Consider the following 24729-nt stretch of genomic DNA (forward strand, 5'->3'; position numbering starts at 1 on the left):
CGGACCTAAACATCAATACTTAGCATATTTCAGTGCTAGAGATAGACTTGAAATATTAACTGTCATTAACATCTGATTGTGATTTCTAAGTTGTTTTTATAAGTATGGGAGAGATCGATATTTAGGAAACATTCTTAAGAATTTTATATGCGAGAGATCGATATAAATGAATTTTCTACGGGCATTAATTTTAATCAAATAACTTAATATTAACATGCTAATCAAAATACATGAGAGTGAGAGAGATGAAACTTAATCCCTATTTTTCCAATTGAAGAAACTAATTCTTTGTTTGTTTTCTTATTGATCAGTGCCAACATGATCACTTCAAACTCTTTTTATTTATATTTAGCGAATATTGTACTCGATAATTCACTGTTCCTTGTGGGATCGATATTCATCCTTAGGGACAATTATTACTTCTGACAAACGCGGTGCACTTGCTGTAAAAAGTCTTCAGTTGTCCAAGAGAGTGAGGACAAACACAACAAGGGCATTGCACTAAAGCTGGCAATCATAAAAAGCAACAAGACTCAAGTGATAGTGATGAAGATACCATGAGTCTACTGTCAAGAAAGTTTAGCAAATTCTTGAAAAATAATAAAAGCCAAGCTTCAAAGAGGTACAACTCTAAAAAGCCAAATGATTTTAATCTTAACAAATACACTTGTTATGGCTATGGTGAGTAGGGTCATATTAAAGCTGAGTGTCCCAATAATGAAAGCAAGGATAAAATAGATTTCAAAAGTGAAAGAAGGGGAAAAGCCAAGAAGGCATATATTGCATGGGGTTCATGATGTGATTCCACTAGCCATATAGAGAATGATTCTTGACATTCTTAGGAATCACCTTGAGCTGGACATTATTTAGGCACTTTTCTTAGAGTTGGATCAATGTTCTAAGACAAGAACTCACCAAAAACTAATACCAAATCCCAAACTCATTTGGATGTTCCACATATTGTCAAATTGAACCAAAAGAGATGGAGGAAAGGCAAAAACACTAATTAACAAAACAAAACAGTAAGGTACCGAATAAAAATGTTGGAATTGAAGAAGAAAAGATGAAGAACAGCCAAGAACACAAATGAACCATAGCTACACATTAACAAGCTGAAATTGCCGAACCAAAACAATTAGGAAACAAGCTAAGACAAGGAAATTAACAAGAGAAGAAAGGAAGGAGAAGAGAATGCTCATGAAGATGGAAGAAAGGTTGGATGATCACGCCACTAGAAGTATGGATGCTCCTAGATGAGTGTGCAAGCCGCCACTTGAGGAAACCATGATCCTTCAAGATAAGACTAGAGAAGAAGGCTCAAAAGCTCTCCAATGCTCACTCCAATTTTGATTATAGTTTCTTTAGATCAATTCAAATCTAAAGAAATGAGGCTTTTATTAATGAAGGGAGAGGTCATTCACCTACACATTTGAAGTTCTTCCTTCTAGTCTTTTCAAAATTAAAAGAAGACATAAAATAAAGAGAGGATCAAGCCTAAAGCCAAAGAAATCAACAAGCCTTCAAAGAATGGGCTTCAAATAAATATCTTTCTTTATAGTTTCTTTTATAAAATGTAGAATGTTTAAATATATAGTTTTTAGGAAGGTGCTTAGAGGGAAACTTTAGATACCTCTTTTGTAAAAGCATCTTTAGGCATTAGTTTAGAATTTTCTAGAAGGTGGACTCTTCATGCTTAACTTTAGGTGCTAGAAGTGAGTAGCATGCAAGGGACTTTTGGTTAGCTTGTTTTGTAAGCTTCATGACCAGCCCTTGCTCTTATAAAAGGAGGGCTTAGGTCCTTCATAATGCAGATTTGGAATTTGTAGTAAAGAAACTCTCCCAATTTGGTGATTGAGTGAGTGAGATTTGATTTCTCCTCTTCCTAGTCTCATCTTGAGAGCCTTGGTTCCTTCAAGTGGCGGCAATTCACACTTATCTTGGAGCAATCACACTTCAAGTGGCGTGTTCATCAACCAAGTTCTTCATCCACATAAGTTTCCTCTCTTCTCCATTTAGTTCTTCCATTTCCATGTCCATATGAACTCTAAAACAAGTGTAGTTTCTTTCATTCGGTTCATTTACTTTCTTGTTCAATTTAATCGGTTCAATTGGCAATAAATGGGTCTTCCATGTGAGTTTGGTGTTTGGTGCAAGTTTTGGTGAGTTCTTGAAACATAGAACATTGATCCATTTCTATTAAAAGTGCCTATTCATTCTCCAACTCAAGTTGATTCCATAAAATGTCAAAGAATCATCTATATCTTGCTATTGGAATCATATCAGTTGATAATGAAGTTGTTCAACATGGGAGCTTTGATGTGTCAAATCCACATGAAGCCTGAAGTTGTGCTTCTTTTTGGTTTGGGTTTAGATTAGGTTGTTTAATATCTTTGTTAAGATCAATTCTTAATCCTACACAAAGCTTGATCAAACTGTTTTAAAGAAACTAAGTGTTTTTCCAAGCAAAGGGAAAACAACTAATTGATTCATCGAGATAATCGGTTGTTTGTCACTTAGTTGGCTTATGGTTTTGAAACTGCTTTTTGAATTAGTTATGCAACTGCTTGACTCATTCAACTGGTTAAATCGTGGTTTCAACCGGTTAAATGTGTGTTTTCATAACAGATTTTTTAAAACTTGTTTTAACTGATTCAACTGATTAAATCGGCCTTAAACGGCTACATTTCAAGTACTATAAATATAGTCCTTCTTTCAAATAAAAAAAGTACAAAACATACAACAAGTATTACAGATTTGAGATTAAAGAAAGATATTTGTTTTTTGGACGGGTTTTTTCAAAGTGCAAGATTGTTGTTCAAGCTTTGTTGTGGTAACAAGTTTTGATCATAAAAGTTTCCCGTATTATGCAAATCCATGTGTTTTCTATCCTTGTCTAGATACTTGTAATAGTACTTCCTTTATCTGTTGTGTGTGTTTGAAATCCTGTAAAGACAGAGGTTGTTCTGTCTTGAGTTGTGGGTTGCAAGGTTACCTTTTTGTGTGTGTGTTTGTAATCTGGTTTTGATTACTAGTGGAACTCAAAGGTTCTCCTGAGAACTGGATGTAGCTCAAGTGTGAGTGAACCAGTATAAACCTATTGTGTAAATCTCTCTTTCTCTCAATCTCTCTATAATTGTTTGTTAATTTCATTTATGTTGCTGGTATAAACAACCGATTAAAACGAGGTTTAACCGGTTAAAATTCTGGTAACTGTTTTTGTTGGATTGTTTGATTGCTTTCCTTAAGTGCTTATCTAGATTGTTTGATAAAAATTCATTCTAAATCAAGTCTTTACGAAAATCTTTCATAAAACAATTCACTCCCCTTCTTGTTTAAGCCATCAATTCTTACAAAGGTATCCTCCTCTAACTCTTTTGAACATGAAGAAGCAAATCTGTACTTGAAAGCATCTGTATCTAGCAGCATGAGTTCATCTTCTTCAATCAAAGGTAGCAATTATTACCAATGACTTGAAGCTTTCAATGAAACTCATGAAGAAGCTAATCGATTGGCTCTTTCTCACAACCAGTTGAAAGGTTTGAACAACTGGCTTGAAAATAGAGTCAAGACACTGGAAGAAGAGTTGGAAAAATCTAAAGATGATTTTTGAAAACCTTGATTTGATTTACAAGAACTCTACTTGCAGTTGTGACTCAAAGTTTTGTGAAAATTGTGAAAATCTTGAAAGAAAGATTCATTATCTTTTGAAAACTATGGATAAGCTTACAAATGGAAAATCCAACTTTGAAGATGTTCTTACATCTCAAAATTGTGTCTTCGGAAAAACTGTTTTAGGTTTTTATCCACAAAGCAAGGGAAATGGAATTTCAAAACCTTTTTCATCAATGCCAGAAAAACAACCGATTAAAAGAGCGATTCAACCGGTTGTTACATGTTTTTACTATGTGAAGAGAGGTCATTCACTTAGATTATGCAAGTTTCTCAAATCTCTTGTTCCTAAAGGAATCTTTAAATGGATTCCAAGAATTTTTTATGGTTCCAAGGATAAATCTATTACAAAAGGTCCTAAGTTCTTTAAGGGGTCAAATCTTGTGTTTAACAAGTTTTGTTTTGCAGATTTTTTACTCCACGTGAAGGGTCAGTAAGATCAGGATCTCATGAAAGCTTATTTGCAGGACAATGCCTTGTTTTGATACGATGTACTGCTTTCATATGTGTACCTTTAAAATCTAAAGAATAACTTTTTGTTCTTCTTATTGTTGAACAATTGATTCTAAATCCAATTATGAATTTTCATTATGTTTGTACTTGGATTATGTTTGGCTTGTATTCCTTTTGTTATTATACAAATCTATGTGATTTAAGACCTGTATGTTTGTATATAGCATGGCTGTTAAAAGAATCTGGTTTTCTCAAAAAATTTCATCAGTGCAGAAATTCAACTGATTGTTTCTTAGAAACAACCAATTGTTTTCACTCTGTCAGCACTGGTCAAAACTTTTTTGATTCAAAGAGCTTTAATTTGTTTCTCTGTTCAAACTCAGTGATATTTGTGGTCAACAATGTCTTAATTACATCTTTAAATATAAAATGTCTTTGTAATAACTGCTTTTTAAGAATACGATTCCTCTAAATCTTGGAAATTAAAACTGCTTTTAAAGTTTGGTCAAATCAACATGTGTTTTTCTGTACTTTTTGTTATGAGTGACAAAAACTGCTTTATGGTTATGATTTGATTCTCTTTTCTATTTTGAAAACAACCCACTAAATGCCAACTTCGACCAAAGGTTGTGGCTATATATGTGAAGCTATTAGTTGTTGTTCTCACATAGAACAATATGTTTTTCTTCATTTTTCTCTCTGCTCTAAGTCTTTTTCTGCAATGTGCTTATTCCTCTCTGATCTGAGCTATGACTGCAACTCCTCCATCCTCTAAAAGAATGAAAACAAGAGTTGTAAGGAGTAGTGGAAAGCTGGGAGGCTGGTTCTCAAGAGAATCAGAACTCATTGACAAGTACCTACATGAAATAAGTAGGAAGATTGTTAGCACACCCAAGCTTGTCTCTTTCACATGGATGAAGCAACAAAACTTGACTGCTGTGAGAAGCCTTCTCAAGGAGCAAAGGCTGAAAATATTTCTTGAGCTTTCTGGAAACATCTATCCAAACTTGGTAAAGGTATTTTATACTAACCTTCAATTCAATGGTGACACTCTTAACTCTCATGTGAAGGGGGTAGACATTGTCATCACCAATGATGTGTGGGCTGCCATAAATGGGCTGAAGTTTTCTAGACTAAGGATTAACAAGGGAAACCTAAGGGTGATAAAAGAGTTCAACAAGATGCAATTCTACAAGAATTGTCTTAAGAACCCACTCTCAAAGGTAAGAATCTTTTCTGTTGGAGGGCTGAAACTTGATGAAAGGCTCATTGTCTTCAATTTCTCATGGATCATCACATCAAGGGGAAGCAATCACTCCACTCTCTCTGAGGAAGACTTGTTGTTGATCTACTGCATCATGAACAAAGTGAAGCTCAACTGGATTCACATCATCAAGGATCATATGCAAAAGGCCATAAGGTTAAGTAACTTCCATTATCCCTATGCAATTTTAATCTCTAAATTTCTACACTATTTTGAAGTGGATATTGAAGAAGAACTGGATGAACTTATCAAGCCTTCAAGTGAGATTAACAGTGGATCCCTAAGAAAGATAGGATTTACTAAGATTGGTGGAAGATGGGTTAGCAAAGATGGTGACTAAGCTGGCCCTAGTGGAACCAATGATGCTGATGAACCTGAAGCTGCAGCAACACAAGAGGAACCTGCTGCTAAGACTCAGGAGGTTGGTCATACCGATGGTTACATGGAAGAAAGGATGACTTCAATGTCTCCTTTTGAAAGGCTAATGATAAATCGCATGGACACCTTTGCTGAAAATAAGAGAAATCTCTATGATTTATGTGAGTCAAGGTTCAACCATATGGATTCAAGGCTTTCAACCTTGGATGAGCAAATAGAACAGGTTCATAATCAACTTCTGGAACTACAGTTTGAGAAGGATAACAATACTTCATTTTAAATTGCTGGTTTAAGTTTCTGAACAATTTCTCTTTTCATTTTATGCTATTTTTTATCCTTCCTTTTGTCTATTTGTGAAGACAAATAGGGGGAGAAGTCTTTGGGATATGTAATGTTCTAATATCTACACTTATTTATGCTTTTGAACATTACTATAACTGGTTTATGTTTAAAATTTGAAACTCAATTGAAACTGTGATACAAAATTTCAACCGTTTATTCCGGTGAAATAACCGATTTTTTATCTGTGTTGCACCTTTGTATGTTTGACTGGTTTCTCACATTGATTTGGTTGATGTTCCTCTTTGGAAATCACCTAGTGGGAACTGGTTTGTGGTGTCTGTTTGATTGGAATAGATTATCATGTATGTCTATGTTCGCTTATGAATGCAGGTTATATAGATTCTAAACAAGAAAATTCCAAAAACCATCCCAAGGATTTGTCTCCATCAAATAGGGGGAGATTGTAGAACATGGGAGCTTTGATGTTTCAAATCCATGATGAAGGTTGAAGTTGTGCTGATTTTGGTTTGGGCTTAGTCTAGGGTGTTTAGAATCCTTGTAAAGATCTTTCGTAGTCCCTTGCACAAGCTTGCTCAATCTGTTTTAAAAGAAAAAAGTGTTTTTCTAAGCAAAGAGAAAAACAACCGGTTGAAACCTCGAAATAATCGGTTTTTTGTCACTTGGCTTGTTTGAAGGTTTTAAAACTATTTTTTACTTGGTTAAATAACTGTCTAACCAATTCAACCGGTTAAAACTACTTTTCAACCGGTTGAATGTGACATTTCATAACAGCTTTTTAAAAACCTGTTAATTTGTTTGGGAAGCGAATCAAAACTGTTTTAACTCATAAATGCTGCTTAGAACGACTAGTTTTGAGTGCTAGAAATATGACTTTTCTTTTAAAACAAAATACATAAGTTTGATATCAAATACAATGAGATTGAGATTGATTTTGAAAGAAGTTTTTCAAAAGTTTGCCAGATTGTTGAATAGTTGTGCACTGGTTCAAGGTTTGATCATAAGAGCTTTCTGATTCCTGTAAACTCAGGTGTAATCTGTTCCTTTCATGATTCTTGTAATTGTTATTTCATAAACTTGTAAAGTGTGTGGAAATCCTGTAAAGTGAGAGGGTGTTCTGACTAAAGGTGTGTGTAACAAAGAGGGTGAATGGTTCTTGTGGTTTCAAGATCACCTCTTTGAAGTTATGTAAATTGTAATATGTGATTGGTGACTAGTGGAACCCAATGGTTGTTTTGAGAACTGGATGTAGCTCAATGATTGAGTGAACCAATATAAAATTGGCTGAGTAAATCTTTCTTTCTCTCTCTCACTCCTTATAAACTGTTTGTTTTAATTATGATTTTGTTGCTGTTATAAACAACCGGTTAAAACGAAGTTTCAACCGATTGAAAGTTTGCAAACAAATTCTTTTACATTGTTTGATTGCTTTCCTTGATTGCTTAATCTGTGATTTGTGTTAAAGCTTCATTCTTATTCAATCTTTGCGAAAATCTTTTGTCAAACAATTCACCCCTCCCCTCTTGTTTAAGCCATAATTCGGTACTAGTCAGACCTCAGACATCGGCACCTGTGGAGTCGGTTCGGTGAACTGACCGTGATGGCAGGCCACGTAAGCAAGGCCCCGGGGATCATAAATGTTAAAGTTTACACCAAGAAAGACTTAATTCACAGGATGGTCCATGCACGTGGTTGTGTATAGTACATTCGGGTCTAGCACAAGTAAATATTCCCTAAAGAAGCCTATTCCCACGAGCGCTAGGGTTTTCAGGGAAAGCTGCATGCATGGCACTTGAAGAATTAGGGCACCTACAGAACGGATGGATCCCGCAAAATTGGTACATGAGTTGGTACCTTGGTGGCCATACCGTTAGGTTTTGCACTCTAGAAGAGGAAAGCCCTGTGCGGCGGTTGCGCTACGATTGCGTAACTACGCAACATGATGTCCTCCTAGTAACCCTAATTTCACTAGAGGAAAGGTTCTAGTGGGACATGGAAGTTAACCTAAAAATAGCCTATAAAAGGGAGTTGAGATCCTTGGTAAAAGGTACGTCGTTTCTAAGACTGAAATTGTTTTACTTACTCATTGTTTTCTAGCCCAGTACTGTCTTGACCGTCGGAGTGCAATCAACAAGTAGGGCCTCCTCTGTTTCAACGGAGCCACTCTCCATCACCTGGAAGAGAGCACAGAAACCACTAGAAATAGGAGGATTCACCGCCTGCTTTTGGAGTCAACGGTGACTAAGTCAACTGATGAGAACAAATTCTAACACGTGCTTCTCGCGGCTTCTTTCTCCCTCCCTCTGACGAGGTCGTTACTTCTTTCTTCCTTTCGTTCGAAACTCTCCCGCTTTCGCACCCGCACTCAAACACTAAACTCTTACACTCTTACACTCTTACAAAACCCTCAATGTCACATCACTCCCATAAGAATTAAAAAAAACTTATTGTCACATCCACCCTTTGCGACGTCTGGAACGTAAGTTTGTGTTAGTGGAAAAAAAAATTAAGGTTCACACTTTTCATTCGAAAGTGAAGAAATTTGAAAAAATCTATATTTAATCAATTAACCTTTTATAATATAATTTATTTTTATTAATAATTATATTTTGTAAATAAAATTAAAACAAACATTAAAATAATAAATAAATATTAATATTTTATTTTAATAATATATTGAAATAAATTATTTTATTTGATATGAAAATGTAAATTAATTAATTTTATTATTCTTTATCATTTTAAAATAAAAAAATTTATATATTAAAATTTATAATAATTTTATATTTTATTTGAAATTTATTTTAATTATTTACATTTTAAAAAAGTATTTTTTACATTAAATTATTTTCTAAATATATTAATATATAGTTAAATTTTTTCTTTGACATGAATCAAATCTACTACATATTTTTCACTTACTTTCTTATCACTTTTTCTCTGTTCAAACAATCTTATTTTTTATTTTATTTTTCTCCTCTTTTCTTTCATTTTCACACCCACACTTCCATCCAAAACAAAGCGTTAGAAAACAATAATGGTGGTTGACGTTGTCTACATTTTTTATTTGATCAGCACGTTGTCTACATAATATCTGTTAATGAATTGAAAAACATATTGACTTTATTTTGGAACTCCTTTTTAATGAAATAATAAAAGTCATTTAAGTCATTCCGTTGAAAACAAAATTAAGAAACACCTACTCAACTTTAAAGTATACAAAATTTAAATTTAAGTACTGAATATAATAAAAAAAAATCATTAAAACTTCAACTAATATTTTTAATTTATTACTTAAAGAAGGATGGAAAGATAGATGAAGGACAAAATTGTTCCTTAGACGATAAGGAACTGATCGAAACCGGTAAAAGAAAAAAGAAACATAATGAATGCTAAGTATGACGTGGAGTGAATACGGTCACCACGCGTAGATTTAGATATTTGTATGGAAAATGAAGTTTTGACACATTTCTATATCCCTGTAACAACCGTGTATATGTACGAAAATTGAATAACTAAAAATATAAGAATATTATGTAATAACCGTGTATGTACGAACATTAATTATTAAATATAAAAATAATAAAGTAAGAAATCTTGATTATCTTACATTTAACATTTTTTTTACATGTTTAACAACCAAAATTCTGTTACTATAATAATTTCTTATATTATTTAATACAAATCAATTTATTTTTATATTATATTTAATGATTGTACTGATACCGACAATAACACGTCTAGACTCGGTCATGGGGTTGACCGAGTCCATACCGCCTATATCTATAAGGTCGATATCATGAATTCATTTATGCTCAAGTAAGATCAATAAGACTAACCTATAATTTAAGAGTTAGGTAATGCAATCCTAATCACGATTCAACTCTTTAATCTGGCCTGAGAAGGTAAGATCCATGATAGCAATATAAATAACACAGATTTCTAGAAACCAGGTAGGTACGTCACTATTTATAATACTTTGACAGTTAAATGAAGAATATTTTGTTAACTTAAGCGTCAGAGTGTCTTTTGCAGATACTTTCATTCGGTGTGGTGTTTGTAAGAAGGCTGCGAGTGGATGAGGTTGAAGAGCAACACGATTGAAGGAAAATACGCATCCTCTCAATAGTTCTCCAAGCGACCCGAGAACAATGATGATACTTCAAAAACTTTTATTTAAAAAGATTAATTTTAAAATTAAATTATCAAATCAGAATTGTAAATTGTTTTTTTTAATGTATAATTGTTAAAATATATTCTTTTTAAACATGCAAATAGACTTGTAGAATGAAAGTGATAAAAAATAAGAATTTCAAATAAATTGAATATAAATATAGGTGAGTGTGGTGTGAGAAGTGCGAACAGAAATGGAGTTTGAGGGTTTACCAGAAGGCTGTATTGCTGACATTCTCTCTCGCACCACACCCATCGATGCGTGCCGGCTCTCTATGGTTTCCAAGCTTTTCCATTCCGCTGCAGATTCCGACGCTGTGTGGGAACGTTTTCTTCCTTCCGATTACCATTCCATCATTTCCCAATGTTTGCTTCCCAACTATCCCTCCAAGAAGGCCCTTTACCTCGCCCTATCAGATCACCCTGTCATCCTTGACGAGGGTAAGAAGGTAAATCCCCTGCATCTTTCGCATCTCTTCAAACCTTCTCTCTTCCTTTGGTATGTCAGTTAACTGTCCAACCTCTGGAATGCAGAGCTTTCAATTGGAGAAAAAGAGTGGGAAGAAGTGTTACATGCTTGCTGCCAGAGCTCTCACCATCATTTGGGGAGGCACTGACCAGTATTGGAAGTGGTTAACGCACCCCGATTCCAGGTCAACTCTTTCGCTTTTTGATTCTAGTTGTTCTTAGATCGTAGTTAGTGTATCTGCATTTTTATGAATATTGTATCTATGCTGATCTTCAACTTTTGAGTGCTTGGACTCAAAACGACAATGTTTTGATTGGGGAAATTGAATTTTTGTCTCTAATGAGATCACCGCACCGCAACGAGTATCATCTTACCTATAAGCTTATATAGAGAATAAAGAGGGTGGGGGAAATTAATCATCTCTACTACAGCGGTGAGAGAAGTTGGTTTACCACCTTCAATTTGTAGTGTTACATAATTAGTTGTGATCTCCTCAGAATCAAGGGATTTTGGGAGCCTTCATTATTTTCGTAGTTACCAGTAAGTGGAGTAATAACAGAGATGATAGTCACTATACATGTATTAATTAATATGAAAAATTGCTGAAAGAAAAAATTGCTGAAAGAAAGGTAAGTTCTGGACAATTTGTGATGCTACCCACTGTGTAATCCACCACTTTGGACCGTCTCACTTTAACTTTAGTAGCACCTGGTCTCGTTTGGAGCTGTTTAACTCATTGTTGGTATGAGTAAAACAAAAACATGAGTTTTTTTGTGATACTATTTCCCTCGTCAGATAAGAATTGTTCCTGTAACCTTAATGGACTAAAATTTGAAATTCAATAACTGTGAAGGTGTTCAACTGTGTGTGATAATTCGTTTCAAATATGGTTGATTATTATCAGACTTGGCAATTTCTAGACCCGAAATCGGTTATAAATACTCACTTAGATGCAGATGCAGTTCATCATTGTGTGCTCAGATATTTTATAGGTACTTCTGGTTAGGATCTCCTATTTTCTGCCACTTGGTGCTTACACTTGCAGGTCTAAGCAGTTGCTGAATAGTCCACACGTGTGGACACCTGCAGAACCTACAAAGTTTATTGTGTTTTGTCTTGACTTTCAAGTCTTTAAGTCTCTTGGGTAAACAGGGATCCTAATCCTAGGCAAGCTAGTCAGTTAGTTTCTCTTCATTTTCTTAGGAATTGGCTTGTCTCTTGGAAAACAAAGAAGCAATCTAATGTCAGCTGTCATCAATTCATCTGCATAGGCTAATTATAAGTCCTTGGCAGCTGTGGAAAGTAAATTAAGTTGGTTATTTTATTTCCAGCATAATTTATTCATTTCTTCAACTCTATCCCTTAGTTATTGTAATAATAAGAGCTATCCAAATGCTTCTAATTCTAAATCCTCTGATAAGATGATAATAGGCATTACCTGACATTTTGAGGGAAATGTATGGTCTCATATTGGTTCATGTTTGTAGCCACCATCAGTTTGCTAACTTAGCATATGTATGGATAAAAGTTCGGAAAGTGCTTTTGGGAATTCTAATGCTCATTCCTGAATTCCCATACAAAAATGAAGAAGGAAGATTTAGTGTTTTTTAAGGTCACAGTAATGTATCTACACCTGTATAATTATGAATCAATGAATAACATTTGTAAGTTTCTTGTTTCAATGGCTACTATACTGATTATGGATGCTTTCTTTTGTTCTGACACTTGATTGTCGCTAATTATTCCTATCCTTATAATTTCTTCGTAAACTTTTGAACAGGTTCCTGGAAGTTGCTAAACTCAGAGCCGTGTGTTGGCTTGAAATTCGTGGGGTGTTAAAAACTCTTACCTTGTCCCCGGATACTCAGTATGCTGCTTATTTTGTTTTCAAGATGATCAATGCCCGTGGTTTTGAAAACATCTGTGTGGAGTTATCAGTTAATTTCGATGGTGACCATGGTAGTAGCAAAAATGTGTGTTTGGATCCAATCGAAGGATCACCAAACGAGAGAGGAGTTGCAGCAGGGTTGCAGCGTCCCATTGTAAGAAGTGATGGATGGTTGGAGATTGAGATGGGAGAATTATCCAATATTGGCTTAGAAGATGAAGTGCAGATGAGTGTGATGGAGGTAAAGAATGGTCAATGGAAGTCTGGCCTCTTTGTTGAAGGAATAGAGGTTAGGCCAAAGTATGAGAATTAAGCAACCGGAATTTACTGTGTAATCTAAACCGGAACTATATAATATATGCATAGGTCTTGCTTCGGGGATGGCAGAATGCTGCTTGCATATTTTAAGCATCAACCTTTGAACTATGATGTATTTTCGTACCAAACATGTACTTCCAACTTAAATAATTCAGTTCCTCTTACCTGAACAAAAAAAAATAAAAAATAATATTATACATGTTCCTATAATGCATCAACTTATTCATGCGGAGTTTTCTCATTTATCATATCATTTGTTGCTTCATGTCCACATACAACACAAAGGATAAACACATTCAAAAATTTCGTAATACACAATAATAACAAGATTTACAAACACATATTAACCAACATAACCAACAAGATTTAAAAATTTATTTAAAATATAGACTCTGATAAAAATTAATTTTGAAGTATAATTAAATAAATATGTATAATAAAGTATTAGTAAACCAAATTTGAACAAGTTAACAACTTCAATTTTACAGTTTGAATAATATATAAAATTAAATTTTAAATAACTTTTTAATGGTTAATATTTCTTTCATCAATAACTTTATTATGATTTATTTTATCCTTTTAAATATATCCAAATAAAATTCACTAATCATTATAGCTAAATGAAAGTTGGATACTATGATATTTATATGCATCCCATCAAGAAATATAGGTAATTAAACTACATGTCACGAGTATATTTTTTTGTTATTCCTAGTTAATTACACCTAAAAAGTTATAGTTATTATTTGTCACATCACATTCACACCTCTTTTAATCAATAATAATATATACTTAGGATCACTAGAATACACATGCATGTTGAATTTATATATTCGAAATTATTTATTTATCACATTATTGTTGTGATGGAAGAGGCCCAACACTAATCCTTTGAGAGGTCACCAAAATGTCACTTTGAGGTAACCACTAGAGTCATGATCAAAGAGGGATCAAGAGGACACCTTTTACATATAATAAACTCTAGTGTGGAATAGCTTTTTAATTCTTGTCAAAGTAAGCATAGGAATTTTCTTTTGTAAAATTGTTTAACTTGTAATTAGGGTGAATTTTGGCTCCTAAAAACCAACCTAAGTTAGATTAGGGTTTCTAGAAACTCCTAATCTAACTAAGGCCGGTCACTTTAGGCCTAAAAGCATCACATGAGACACACCTTGTCACGCTTGCCATGTGTGCTTCCATTAGGCGCCAATTTGCATTTCATTAGGTTTGAATTTCCTTCTAATTTGGCTATTCATTTTCAGTCCTCCTTGGCTATAAAAGGAGGAGCCTACCTCATGTTTTCACAAGATTAATTCATTAGTGAAATGCTGCCAAATTTGAGCCATTCTCACTCTTTGCCTAAACCTCTTGGGAATTAGGCTTTTAATCTTCCGAAATTGCACCTCCAAGAAGAGTAGGCCACACCTCTCTCAAATCATACTTCTCATGAACCTCCAAGGCTAACATCACTCCTAGGAGAGCCTTGTTCCACCATCAATCCCTGGAGCTTCCGCATTCATCAACAAAAACCGCAAGAAAGGAGACACAAATCCATCATTTGGTATCATGAGCTATGGTTCTTCAAGAGCTAAGTGTGCCTTCTTCTTTTCATTTTAATTTCTCTGTTTGATTCTGGATTCCTTGTTGTTCATCACTTCCATATTGTCTTGCTGTTTTTTAATTTTCGTTTTGAATTGGTGTGCTGTTTGGAAATTCCAACCAGTGCATCTTGTTCAATTGTTCTTGAGCAATCCTTGTGCAATTTTGTTTAGGATTCCATAAAGTTTGTGTTATTGTTTTGTTTTTGGTTTATTTGAGTCTTTATTGCAATTTTAATTGGTTTATATTGTGTTCATTTGAGTCATTTTGATTTTTGAATCCAATTGTGTTTTGTCAAGTCATGTTTCTCCTAATTTGTCATCAAATCCATGTAGTGTTGATTTTGTTGATAATTTTGGTTTCTTGATTTGATTTGAGTCCAGATTTATAATTCTGTGTTTGTTGATCCTTTGGTGCATTTTTATTTTTAGTTTGAGTTCATATTTGTATGTTAGATCCATACAAATTCATATACATCTACTCCATTGTGTTTTTGAAGTTTCTTATTCTGTTTTTAAATTCCCGAATTAGGACTACTCTGTTTTTCAAATTCTGTACTGGCTGTTTTTTGTTATTAATTTTAAATACATTGGAGAAAAATTCTGAAAATCTGGATTAATACAGTTTGATGTGTTAGAAAATCAAGAAAAAAAGAATCAGATGAAAAGACAAAATAGAGAAAAAATGATAAATAAAACAAAAAAAGAGTGCATCCTGGCGCCAAAATATACGGTAGTTGGACAGTGATTTTGAAAAATTTATGTACTGTCCCGTCCCCGGGCGTTGACCAAAGGTCAGGGTCAACGCATGGTGGGATCCCTCAAGGGACCCGAGGACAAGAAGTCAACAGGTTGGCCGCTCGAGTCATTGCCTCGCTGAGGCATCGCCCAAGAAAGGCGTTGCCAAAGAGAGGCGTCGCCCAAGAGGGGCCTCGCCTAAAGAGAAACATCGCCGAGCAAAGACATCGCCCGATAGGCCTCGAGCCTCGACCATATAGAACAACAGTAAGGAGAAGAGAAAGGTGGCTTCAAGGCCATAAGTCTACCACCAGAAGGGGATATCCTGACTCGTGAAGTACCCCTGCCACCATAGGGAGACCCTGGAACAGATACGGCCCATGAGAGGGCCATAACTAGGGGAGAACCACGTGCATGGTACGAGGGAAAGGTGGACCCACCCCCAGGGCAAGCAGCTAATGATTGGGGCGCATGAGTTGATCCCCAGAAAGTCAACCCACGTGCCAAAAGCACTTCGCAAGAAAGAGGGCTCACACGAGGGAATAACCCTAAGTTGGGTTGCGGCGCTGTGGGACCCTCTGCACAGAATAAACGGTCAAGTCAGAAGGACACGTGGCAAGGCACACGTGCTCATTAAAGGTTTCAGTGAAAGTTTTCCAAGGTACGCGTTAATTCAGTTAAGATTCGAATGTTCCAAGGAATGTTTTTATACGCTTTCAATGCGCTTTGATGCGCTTAAAAGATGAGAAGGGTATAAAAAGGGACCTTGGGAGCATTTGAAAGGGGATCAGATTTTTAACCTAATACACACAGATACACAGAGAAAACCCTAGTTGTCTTCGCGGCGCACTCACAGTGGGCACAAGGCAATTAGGGCGACACAATTCTAGTGACACAGTTTTAGTGATTCAGAACAGTTTTTTCGACCACCTCTCAAGGGTGTGTCCCCTTTGATGTTTCTCGCAAGCTGACTTGATCGTCGGAGTGCAAACGGCCGCGAGGGCGCCCCTTTGTTCACTTCTTTCAGGTACTCATAGACGGAGCAAGACGAAGGTGCCCTAGCTCGCAAGGACAAGCCACGCGCAAAGACGATCCTGGTCAACCGGTGGGAACATTTGGCGCCCACATAGGGAATTCACAACACCGTTCTCACGGGCGATCTTAGAGACAGTAATCTCCAACACATTCACAAGGCCCAAAGTAAGCTTCACAGGGATGGAAGATCCCGAGGCGCACCTCACGGCATTCCACACACAAATGATGTTGGTCGGCGGCTCTGATGCCGTAAAATGAAAGCTCTTTATGAGCACTTTGACTGGGATGGCCCTGGATTGGTTCATCAGCCTCCCAAAGGGTCACATGACGTCCTTCGCACAACTCTCACGACTATTTCGAGAGCAGTATTTGGCCAACAGGGCCCCAGCCCCAGTCTCGTACGACCTTTTCGATGTGAAACAATTCCAAGGGGAGACCCTGAAGGAATACATAAGTCGCTTCGGAGCACAGGTCGTAAAGGTAGGTACCACAGAAGAGCCCATGATCGTGTACGCATTCAGGAAAGGGGATGTGCCCTGAATCTTTTAGCAAGTCGCTCAACCGTAGTCGCCCCAGAACTTTTGCTGAAGTGAGGCGTCGAGCGGTAGAGCATATTGCCTCGGAGGGCGAGGCGTATGAGAAGTGCACGATTGCTGCACCCGCGGGACCAAGGCCGCAGATACGCACACAGTCTGCTAGGGTCCATGAAGCTGCCACAGAGAGAAGGAGCTCGGACAGGAAACGCACTTACGAGACAAGGAGAGCCCCTCCCAAGGGTCGAGCCGAAGGGAGGAGAGAGGGGAGTAGGCCACTAAGGCACAACTTTGTGGTGGAACTCAAAGACCTCATCGTTGTGCCCAACATAGCTGACAGGTTGAGGCCACCAGTGAAGTCTGACAAAATTCTGGGGCCTCACAAGGAATCATGGTGCGAATTTCACGAGGCGTTTGGGCACCATATCAACAACTGCTTGACACTGGGCTATCAGTTGGACGAGCTTGTGAAGAATGGTTTCTTGAAAGATTATCTCGCGAGGTCCACCACGACCACAGTCCCGGCGATGCCAGAGGAAGGTCAAGCACATGAAGTCCCAACTCACGGAGAAGTGCACACCATCTCTGGCGGTTTTTCTGGAGGAGGGCCCACTGCTCTCAATGGAAGAAATATGTGAGGTCAGTGAATACAATTGCAGAAGAATTTCCAGACGACCCATGGGAGTCAGATCCAGTTTTCACAAGGGCCGACCTACGGGACGTGGTCCCACACGACAATGACCCAGTGGTCATTTCAGTACTCACGGCAGGAAGGAGGGTGCATAGGGTGCTCGTCGACCAGGGGAGTTCCGCAGATGTAATGTTTTGATCCACTTTCAACAAACTACAGTTGTCCCCCGACCTTTTGAAACCCTATACTGGATGTTTGTACGGGTTTGCAGATAATCCAGTAGAGGTACGAGGCTACTTGGAGCTGAGGACAACGTTCACTGATGGAGCATCATCATGCACCGAGAACATTCGGTACTTAGTGGTCAACGCCAACTCAGCCTACAACATTTTGCTAGGCAGACCGGCTTTGAACAGATTGAGGGCGGTGTCCTCCACGCGCCACATGAAGATGAAGTTACCAGATCTTAGTGGTAAGGTGATTGTGGTCAAGTCGGATCAGGAAGAAGCCCGTAAGTGCTATGAAAATAGTCTGAAGACAAAGAGGGGCGTGGTCATGGTGATTGAACAATCATTCATTCCAAATTCGCAAAGGGAGTTAGAACCGTTGGAAGAGGCGACGCCCGCGAATCCCACGCCGGTCGAAGCTACCTCAGGGGCGACGCCTATAGGAGAAGCGCCTACAGGAGGAAGAAACGGCGATGCCTCGACAAGGGAAGGAGTACACGGAGAGGCCTCGCCCACAGAAGGAGAGCCAGAGGAGGCGATGCTTGATGCACCCGTTTGGGGGACGCCTATGGAAGAGGACTCCACGAACGAGCCTCTTACAGAGAATATACAAAATGAGCGACCCCGACCAGAAGATAACACAGTAGAAAGACAAATAGGGGGTAAGGTGTTCAAATTAGGACGCTTGTTGAGCCGAGAAGAACAAGAAGAGGTAGCTGCAGTAATCTCACGCTACCTCAATGCTTTTGCGTGGACTGCGGCGGATATGCCAGGGATAGACCCAGATTTTTTGTGCCACCATCTCACCATGGATGCAAAGGTTCGCCCTGGGAGACAGGGAAGGAGGAAGTTCAACGAAGAGCGATGCCTCGTCGTGAAGGAGGAAACACAAAAGTTGCTCAGCGCTGGGCACATCAGGGAAATACAATACCTTGAGTGGCTAGCCAATGTGGTTCTGGTAAAAAAGGCAAACGGGAAATGGAGGATGTGCGTTGACTTCACAGATCTGAACAAGTTGTGCCTAAAGGATTCGTATCCGCTGCCTAACATCGACGCATTAGTGGACAGCGCCTCGGGCTGCAAGATGCTGAGTTTCTTGGATGCGTTCTCGGGCTACAATCAGATCAAGATGCATCCCAGGGACGAGAACAAAATGACGTTCATGACGGAGACATGCAGCTACTGCTATAAGGTGATGCCGTTCGGTTTGAAAAATGCAGGCGCCACCTACCAGAGGCTGATGGACAAGGTCCTCGCACCTATGCTGGGAAGAAACGTACAGGCCTATGTGGACGACATGGTGGTAAATTTGCACGAGAGAAGGCGGCACGCAGCTGATCTAGAAGAGTTGTTCACTACCATATCAAAGTACCACCTCAAGTTAAACCCAGAAAAGTGCGCCTTCGGCGTGGAGGCAGGAAAGTTCTTAGGGTTCATACTCACAGAGAGGGGGATTGAGGCAAACCCTGACAAGTGTGCAGCCATCATCGCCATGAGGAGCCCAACCTCAGTAAAAGAAGTACAACAATTGACAGGGCGAATGGCAGCGTTATCGAGATTCGTATCAGCTGGAGGGGAGAAGGGCCACCCTTACTTCCAATGCCTCAAAAGGAATAGTCGTTTCGCGTGGACAGACGAGTGTGAAGCATCGTTTCTTAAGTTGAAAGAGTACTTGGCGACGCCACCTGTGCTCTGCAAGCCACAAGTAGGCGTCCCCCTCCGCTTGTACTTTGCGGTGACTGAGTGGGCCATTAGCTCTGTGTTGGTCCAGGAACAAAACCAGGTACAGAAACCCATTTACTTCGTGAGCAAGGCCTTGCAAGGCCCAGAATTGAGATACCAATCACTAGAGAAGGCAGCGCTAGCAGTAGTATTCTTGGCACGAAGGCTCCGCCATTATTTCCATAGTTTCACAGTGGTGGTAATGACAAATCTCCCCATCCAGAAGGTGCTCCAAAAGCCAGATGTAGTGGGGAGGATGGTTCGCTGGGCGGTTGAGTTGTCAGAGTTCGATATCCAATACGAGCCCAGGGGGTCCATCAAAGGGCAAGTCTATGCCGACTTCGTGGCAGAACTCTCACTAGGAGGAGACTCTCAAGAAGTGGAAGTAGGGGCACAGTGGACGCTCTCGGTGGATGGCTCTTCCAACCAACAAGGGAGTGGGGCTGGAATTATCTTAGAAGGGCCCAATGGAGTATTGATCGAGCAGGCTTTACGCTTCGCTTTTAAGGCTAGCAACAACCAGGCGGAGTACGAAGCATTAATTGTTGGGATGCTCTTGGCTAAAGAAATGGGTGCTCAGAGCCTCTTGGCAAAGAGTGACTCACAATTAGTCACAGGGCAAGTAACGGGAGAATATCAAGCGAAGGATCCACAGATGGTCGCGTACTTAAGGTATGTTGAGATGTTGAAGAGAGCCTTCACTGCGTTTGAGATGGTGCACTTCCCCAGGGAGCAGAATGCCAGAGCTGACCTGCTTGCCAAGCTGGCCAGCTCAGGCAAGGGGGAAAGACAGAGGATTGTCATCCAAGAGACCCTCAAAACGACGCGAATGTTTGTTGCAGACAACAGGGTAGACATTCTTCATGTCAATACAGCAAGAGGAAACCCACGTAACCATCGATCCCTGAGTCAAGACACGGCGAGGGAACCCTGCATCTGTACTTACGCAGCCTCGCCAGATGGAGAAAGGGGCGTGCAGGTATGCACTTTGGAGGAGGGCGACACTTGGATGACCCCGTACAGGCGATACCTAGCGGATGGAATCCTCCCAGTGGAGCCAGAGGTGGGCAAGAAGATCAAGAGGAATGCCGCCAGGTACACCTTAGTGGATGGGATATTGTTCAGGCATGGGTTTACGCACCCTATCTTGACGTGCGTAAGCGGTGACGAGTGCACTAGGATAATGGCCGAGCTTCACGAAGGTATTTGTGGGAGTCACGTGGGAGGAAGGTCCTTGGCGTCCAAGGTGATACGTGCAGGGTTTTTCTGGCCACCAGTAAGAGAGGATTGCGTGGGATACGCCCAGCGCTACAAGCAGTGTCAGATGCACGCTGATTGGCACAATGCGCCGCTAGAGGAACTGAGATCCATATACAGCCCATGGCCTTTCCATACTTGGGGGATTGACATCGTAGGTCCATTCCCATTGGCGATAAGACAGATGAAGTACTTGATCGTTGCCATCGAATACTTCACCAAGTGGATAGAGGCCGAACCAGTAGCACAGATCACTGCGCACAAGGTACAACACTTTGTTTGGAAGAACATCGTGTGTCGTTTCGGGGTACCAAGGGGTCTTATTTCAGACAACGACACCCAGTTCGCAAGCCAACAATTAGGGAAGCTATGCACGGAAGTAGGAATCAAACAGGTGTTTGTGTTAGTCGAACACCTTCAGACGAATGGGCAGGTCGAGTCAGCAAACAGAGTTTTGTTGAGAGGTTTGAAGCGCAGGTTAGAGAAGGCTAAAGGGGCGTGGGCTGAAGAGGTGCCAAGGATCGTATGGGCTTACCACACCACGCCTCAATCCTCCACCATGGAGACACCTTTCAGCTTAGTGTATGGATAGGACACCATGATCCCGGTGGAAATCCACGAGAGCTCGCCCCGCTTCCTAGGCTTCATAGCAGAAAAATCCAACGAGGAAAGGAGGGTGAACTTGGACCTAATAGATGAAGCCAGAGAAGAGGCGAAAATCAAGGCAGAAGCAGTGAAGAGAAGAGTGGAGCGGCAATATAGCTCCAAGGTGAAGCTGCGACAATTCCAGGTTAGTGATTTGGTCATGAGGAAGGCTCACCCTTACGAGCTCGAAAATAAATTGTCTCCCAAGTGGACCGGACCGTTCAGAGTGACCAAAGCCAAATGGAATGGTTCGTATAAACTAGAGACTTTAGAAGGGGGGCCCATCCCACGTAGTTGGAATGCAGCAAATTTAAAATTTTATTTTAGTTGATGTTGTTTCAGTGGAAGTTTGTAAACGGGACACTCTTTTTCCCTCCCGGGGGTTTTTTAACGAGGTCACCCAAATAAAGAAAGGAAAAGTTAAAATATTTTTGCTCTAGTTTTTCTCTCATTCGAATGTAAGATCAAAGGTTAAAGAAACAAAGACAAAGACAACGCGTCGCCAAAATGAGGCGTCGCCAGAACCAGTCGTCGCCAGGATAAGGTGTTACTAGAACAGGGCGTCGCTAGCATAAGGCGTCGCCACCAGATAATCAAGCAGAAGCCAAGCTCAGAGCAAGATAACAAGTATGTCTAGTATAAATTAAAATCCTGGAGCCTAGTTCTTGATCAGGGGTTAAGGGATTCCTTCGGGACACCCCCTCCTCAAGTATGAAAAACTAGCCCCGGTGCCAGATGTCAGTATAAGTTAAAATCCGGGAGCCTAGTCCCTGATCAGGGGTTAAGGGATTCCTTCGGGACACCCCCTCCTCAGGTATGAACAGCTGGCCCCGATGTCGGATGTTAGACATAAGTTATAAACCCGGACGCTTAGTCCTTGAGTAGGGGTTAAGGGATTCCTTCGGGACGCCCCCTCCTCAGGTATGAATAGCTGGCCCCGGTATCAGGCGATAGATACAAGCTAAAATTCGGGAGCCTAGTCCTTGATCAGGGGTTTAGGGATTCCTTCGGGACACCCCCTCCTCAGGTATGAACAGTTGGCCCCGATGTCAGATGTTAGACATAAGTTACAAACCCGGGCGCTTAGTCCTTGAGTAGGGGTTAAGGGATTCCTTCGGGATGCCCCCTCCTCAGGTATGAATAGCTGGCCCCGGTATCAGGCGATAGATACAAGCTAAAATCTAGGTGCCTAGTCCTTGATCAGGGGTTAAGGGATTCGTTCGGGACGCCTCCTCCTCAAGTAGGAACAGCTAGCCCCAGCGTCTAATGTTTAGAACGTTACACCTTGGTGTTTTTAGACACTCCATGGACGATACGGTACTATTGTTTAGACCTCCCCATGGGCGTGGGCACCAGAGCGCGACTTTTGTCCCAAAGTATTTAGACACGCTGAGGACACCCAGAGCAGGTCTCTCCTCGAGCGTAGACACCCAACACAGGTAGAATAAGTCCTCCGCGCCTTCGAGCGATGTCGAGACCACAGAAGAACAGATAAGCCCTCCTCGCCCTTGAGCGATGTCGAGGCCAAAAAGAAGAGACTCCCCTTTTTATCCTAAAGCGATGAGAAAATCAGTACTGCCTTCGGCTACGATTGCTTCGGGCCCAGGAAAGGTAAGTGAGAAGCAGGTTGAAGATTTCACAAGTTCAGAGGGAAAAAGAAATTCGGAGATTGAGAAGAAGAAGCGTAGAAGCGTGGACCATCAAGGGTGTGCCTCACGCCTTAAAGAAGAAAGAATAAGAGGGAGAGACACGCACTACCTAAAGGGTAAAGGCGAAACAACCAAGAAATACGTTGAAGGCAAGTACCAGTCGGGTCTTTGATATAGAAAAGGAAGCAGAAACAGATGAAAGTGCAAGAGAAGTTAGGAGCGGACAAGAATGTGAAGATAAAGTCTAAATAGGCCTTAAAGTAAAGCGAAGGTTATAATTACAAGTCAAGGTTCATGACGATTGCAAGTTAAACAAAAGGTAACCATGTACACATCAGATGTTTTTGTTGAAACAAGGAGAAGGTTGTTCCTCGGAGGCCTCCAAAGGCACAAGCTTGCCATTGACCACTTCATTGAAGGGGCTGCACCCAGAGACATCGATGCCGGGGTTTGCACAGGTAGCTTGAACAAGGGCCTCTGCGAACCCATCGACAAAACCGGTGGCAGCCTCCCCTGTCAGCTTCTCCTCTGAGACTTTGAAGTTGGCAGCTTGAGCGGTCATCTCCTGGTCCTTGGAGGCCAGGGCAGAGGTCAACTCTTGGACTTTGGCTTGGAGGGATGCATTCTCATCATATTTGTTCACAAGAGCGACCTCCATCTTCCCCAGCTTCAGCTTCCGGTCCACACATTGGTCCTCGAGTTTCTTCTGATACGCCTTAGAGGTTTCTGCAGCCATCTCAAGATCAGCAATCTTTGTGTGAAGGGGGACCACTTCATTGAGGAGCCCTGCCTGGGCTTGAGCCACTTCGTGCAGTCGTTTGTTGGCCTCCTCCCTCGCCTTTTGCGCCACCCCCAGTGACTCTTTATATGCACCCTCTTGACGCCCCCAATGGGCAGCCAGCCTCTCCTTCTCCTCTTTTAACCTCTCCTTATCCTCTTTTAGGGAAGCAACTTCCTTCTTCAGTGCTTGAAAGGCAGAATTTTGAGCGGTTTTGGCCCTGGATTGTTTGTGCCAGGTGTAGGCGCAGGACATGAAGATAGGGATGGCAAAGTGGGGCAGCCCGCTAGTAAAAAATGTGGGGCGGGCTAACCTTTTCAACCCGCTAACCCGCATTAGCTCGCGCAGGCCAACAGCGGGGCGGGCTGACCCGATAACCCGCAAGAAAAAAAATTGTCATTGTTTTAATGTGTGCAGATGACGAGGAAGATTATAATTATGAAAAAATGGATGAAAGTTCTTCTAAGGCGGCATCCAATGTTATTGAAATGGAAGAATGTCAATAATGTTTATGTTTAATGTTTTTGAATTAATGTTTATGTTTATTGTACGGACCAGGTACTCGGGAGTGATGACGTGGCAGCAAGTGATAATATAGGCGTGTTGAGCGAGACACCTGGCTGACAGAAGGGAAGTACATCGGGAAGTCTGTGTAGTCGCCAAGTGATGGCTTGGCGTTCTCCAATCTTTAGTATGTGTAACCGGCGGTCGCCAGGCTTACGTCATAGCCGCCGTATGTGAGTTATGGGAGACCAGGTGGTTAGAGATCGCCGAAGGGGGGACATCACCGAAAGATCAGGAAGGCTTGCTTAAGGCTTTCAAGAGGTACAAGCACGGAGGATGAGGTTGTCAGACGATCATTCCCTAGCCAGAGGTCGAGGCAAGGGAACAGTTTCCCAGAACATGCATGATGTGCAAGTAATGCAGATCGTGATAGCGGCAGGCGAGACCACAGAGAAGGTGTGCATGGTGACACCCCGTGCTCGCTACTTAGAAGAGATCGC

The 24729-nt window shown here is 40.4% G+C and overlaps 2 protein-coding genes across 2 annotated transcripts; both read left to right on the plus strand.

The window, feature by feature from the left end:
• The first annotated feature begins 10332 nt into the window (after window positions 1-10332).
• Window positions 10333-13122, plus strand: LOC137828098 (putative F-box protein PP2-B12). Its single transcript, XM_068634521.1, has 3 exons — window positions 10333-10686; window positions 10772-10890; window positions 12487-13122. The coding sequence occupies exons 1-3, from the start codon at window positions 10432-10434 to the stop codon at window positions 12905-12907; spliced, it is 795 nt and encodes a 264-aa protein (XP_068490622.1). The 5' UTR covers window positions 10333-10431; the 3' UTR covers window positions 12908-13122.
• A 3690-nt stretch (window positions 13123-16812) lies between these two features.
• LOC137829204 (uncharacterized) lies at window positions 16813-21706 on the plus strand. The gene is made up of 4 exons (XM_068636000.1): window positions 16813-17293; window positions 17719-20807; window positions 21246-21443; window positions 21641-21706. The coding sequence occupies exons 1-4, from the start codon at window positions 16813-16815 to the stop codon at window positions 21704-21706; spliced, it is 3834 nt and encodes a 1277-aa protein (XP_068492101.1).
• Window positions 21707-24729: the final 3023 nt, after the last annotated feature.

The sequence above is a fragment of the Phaseolus vulgaris genome, chromosome 7 (assembly GCF_000499845.2).
Source record: "Phaseolus vulgaris cultivar G19833 chromosome 7, P. vulgaris v2.0, whole genome shotgun sequence".
In the NCBI taxonomy this organism is placed as follows: Eukaryota; Viridiplantae; Streptophyta; class Magnoliopsida; order Fabales; family Fabaceae; genus Phaseolus; species Phaseolus vulgaris.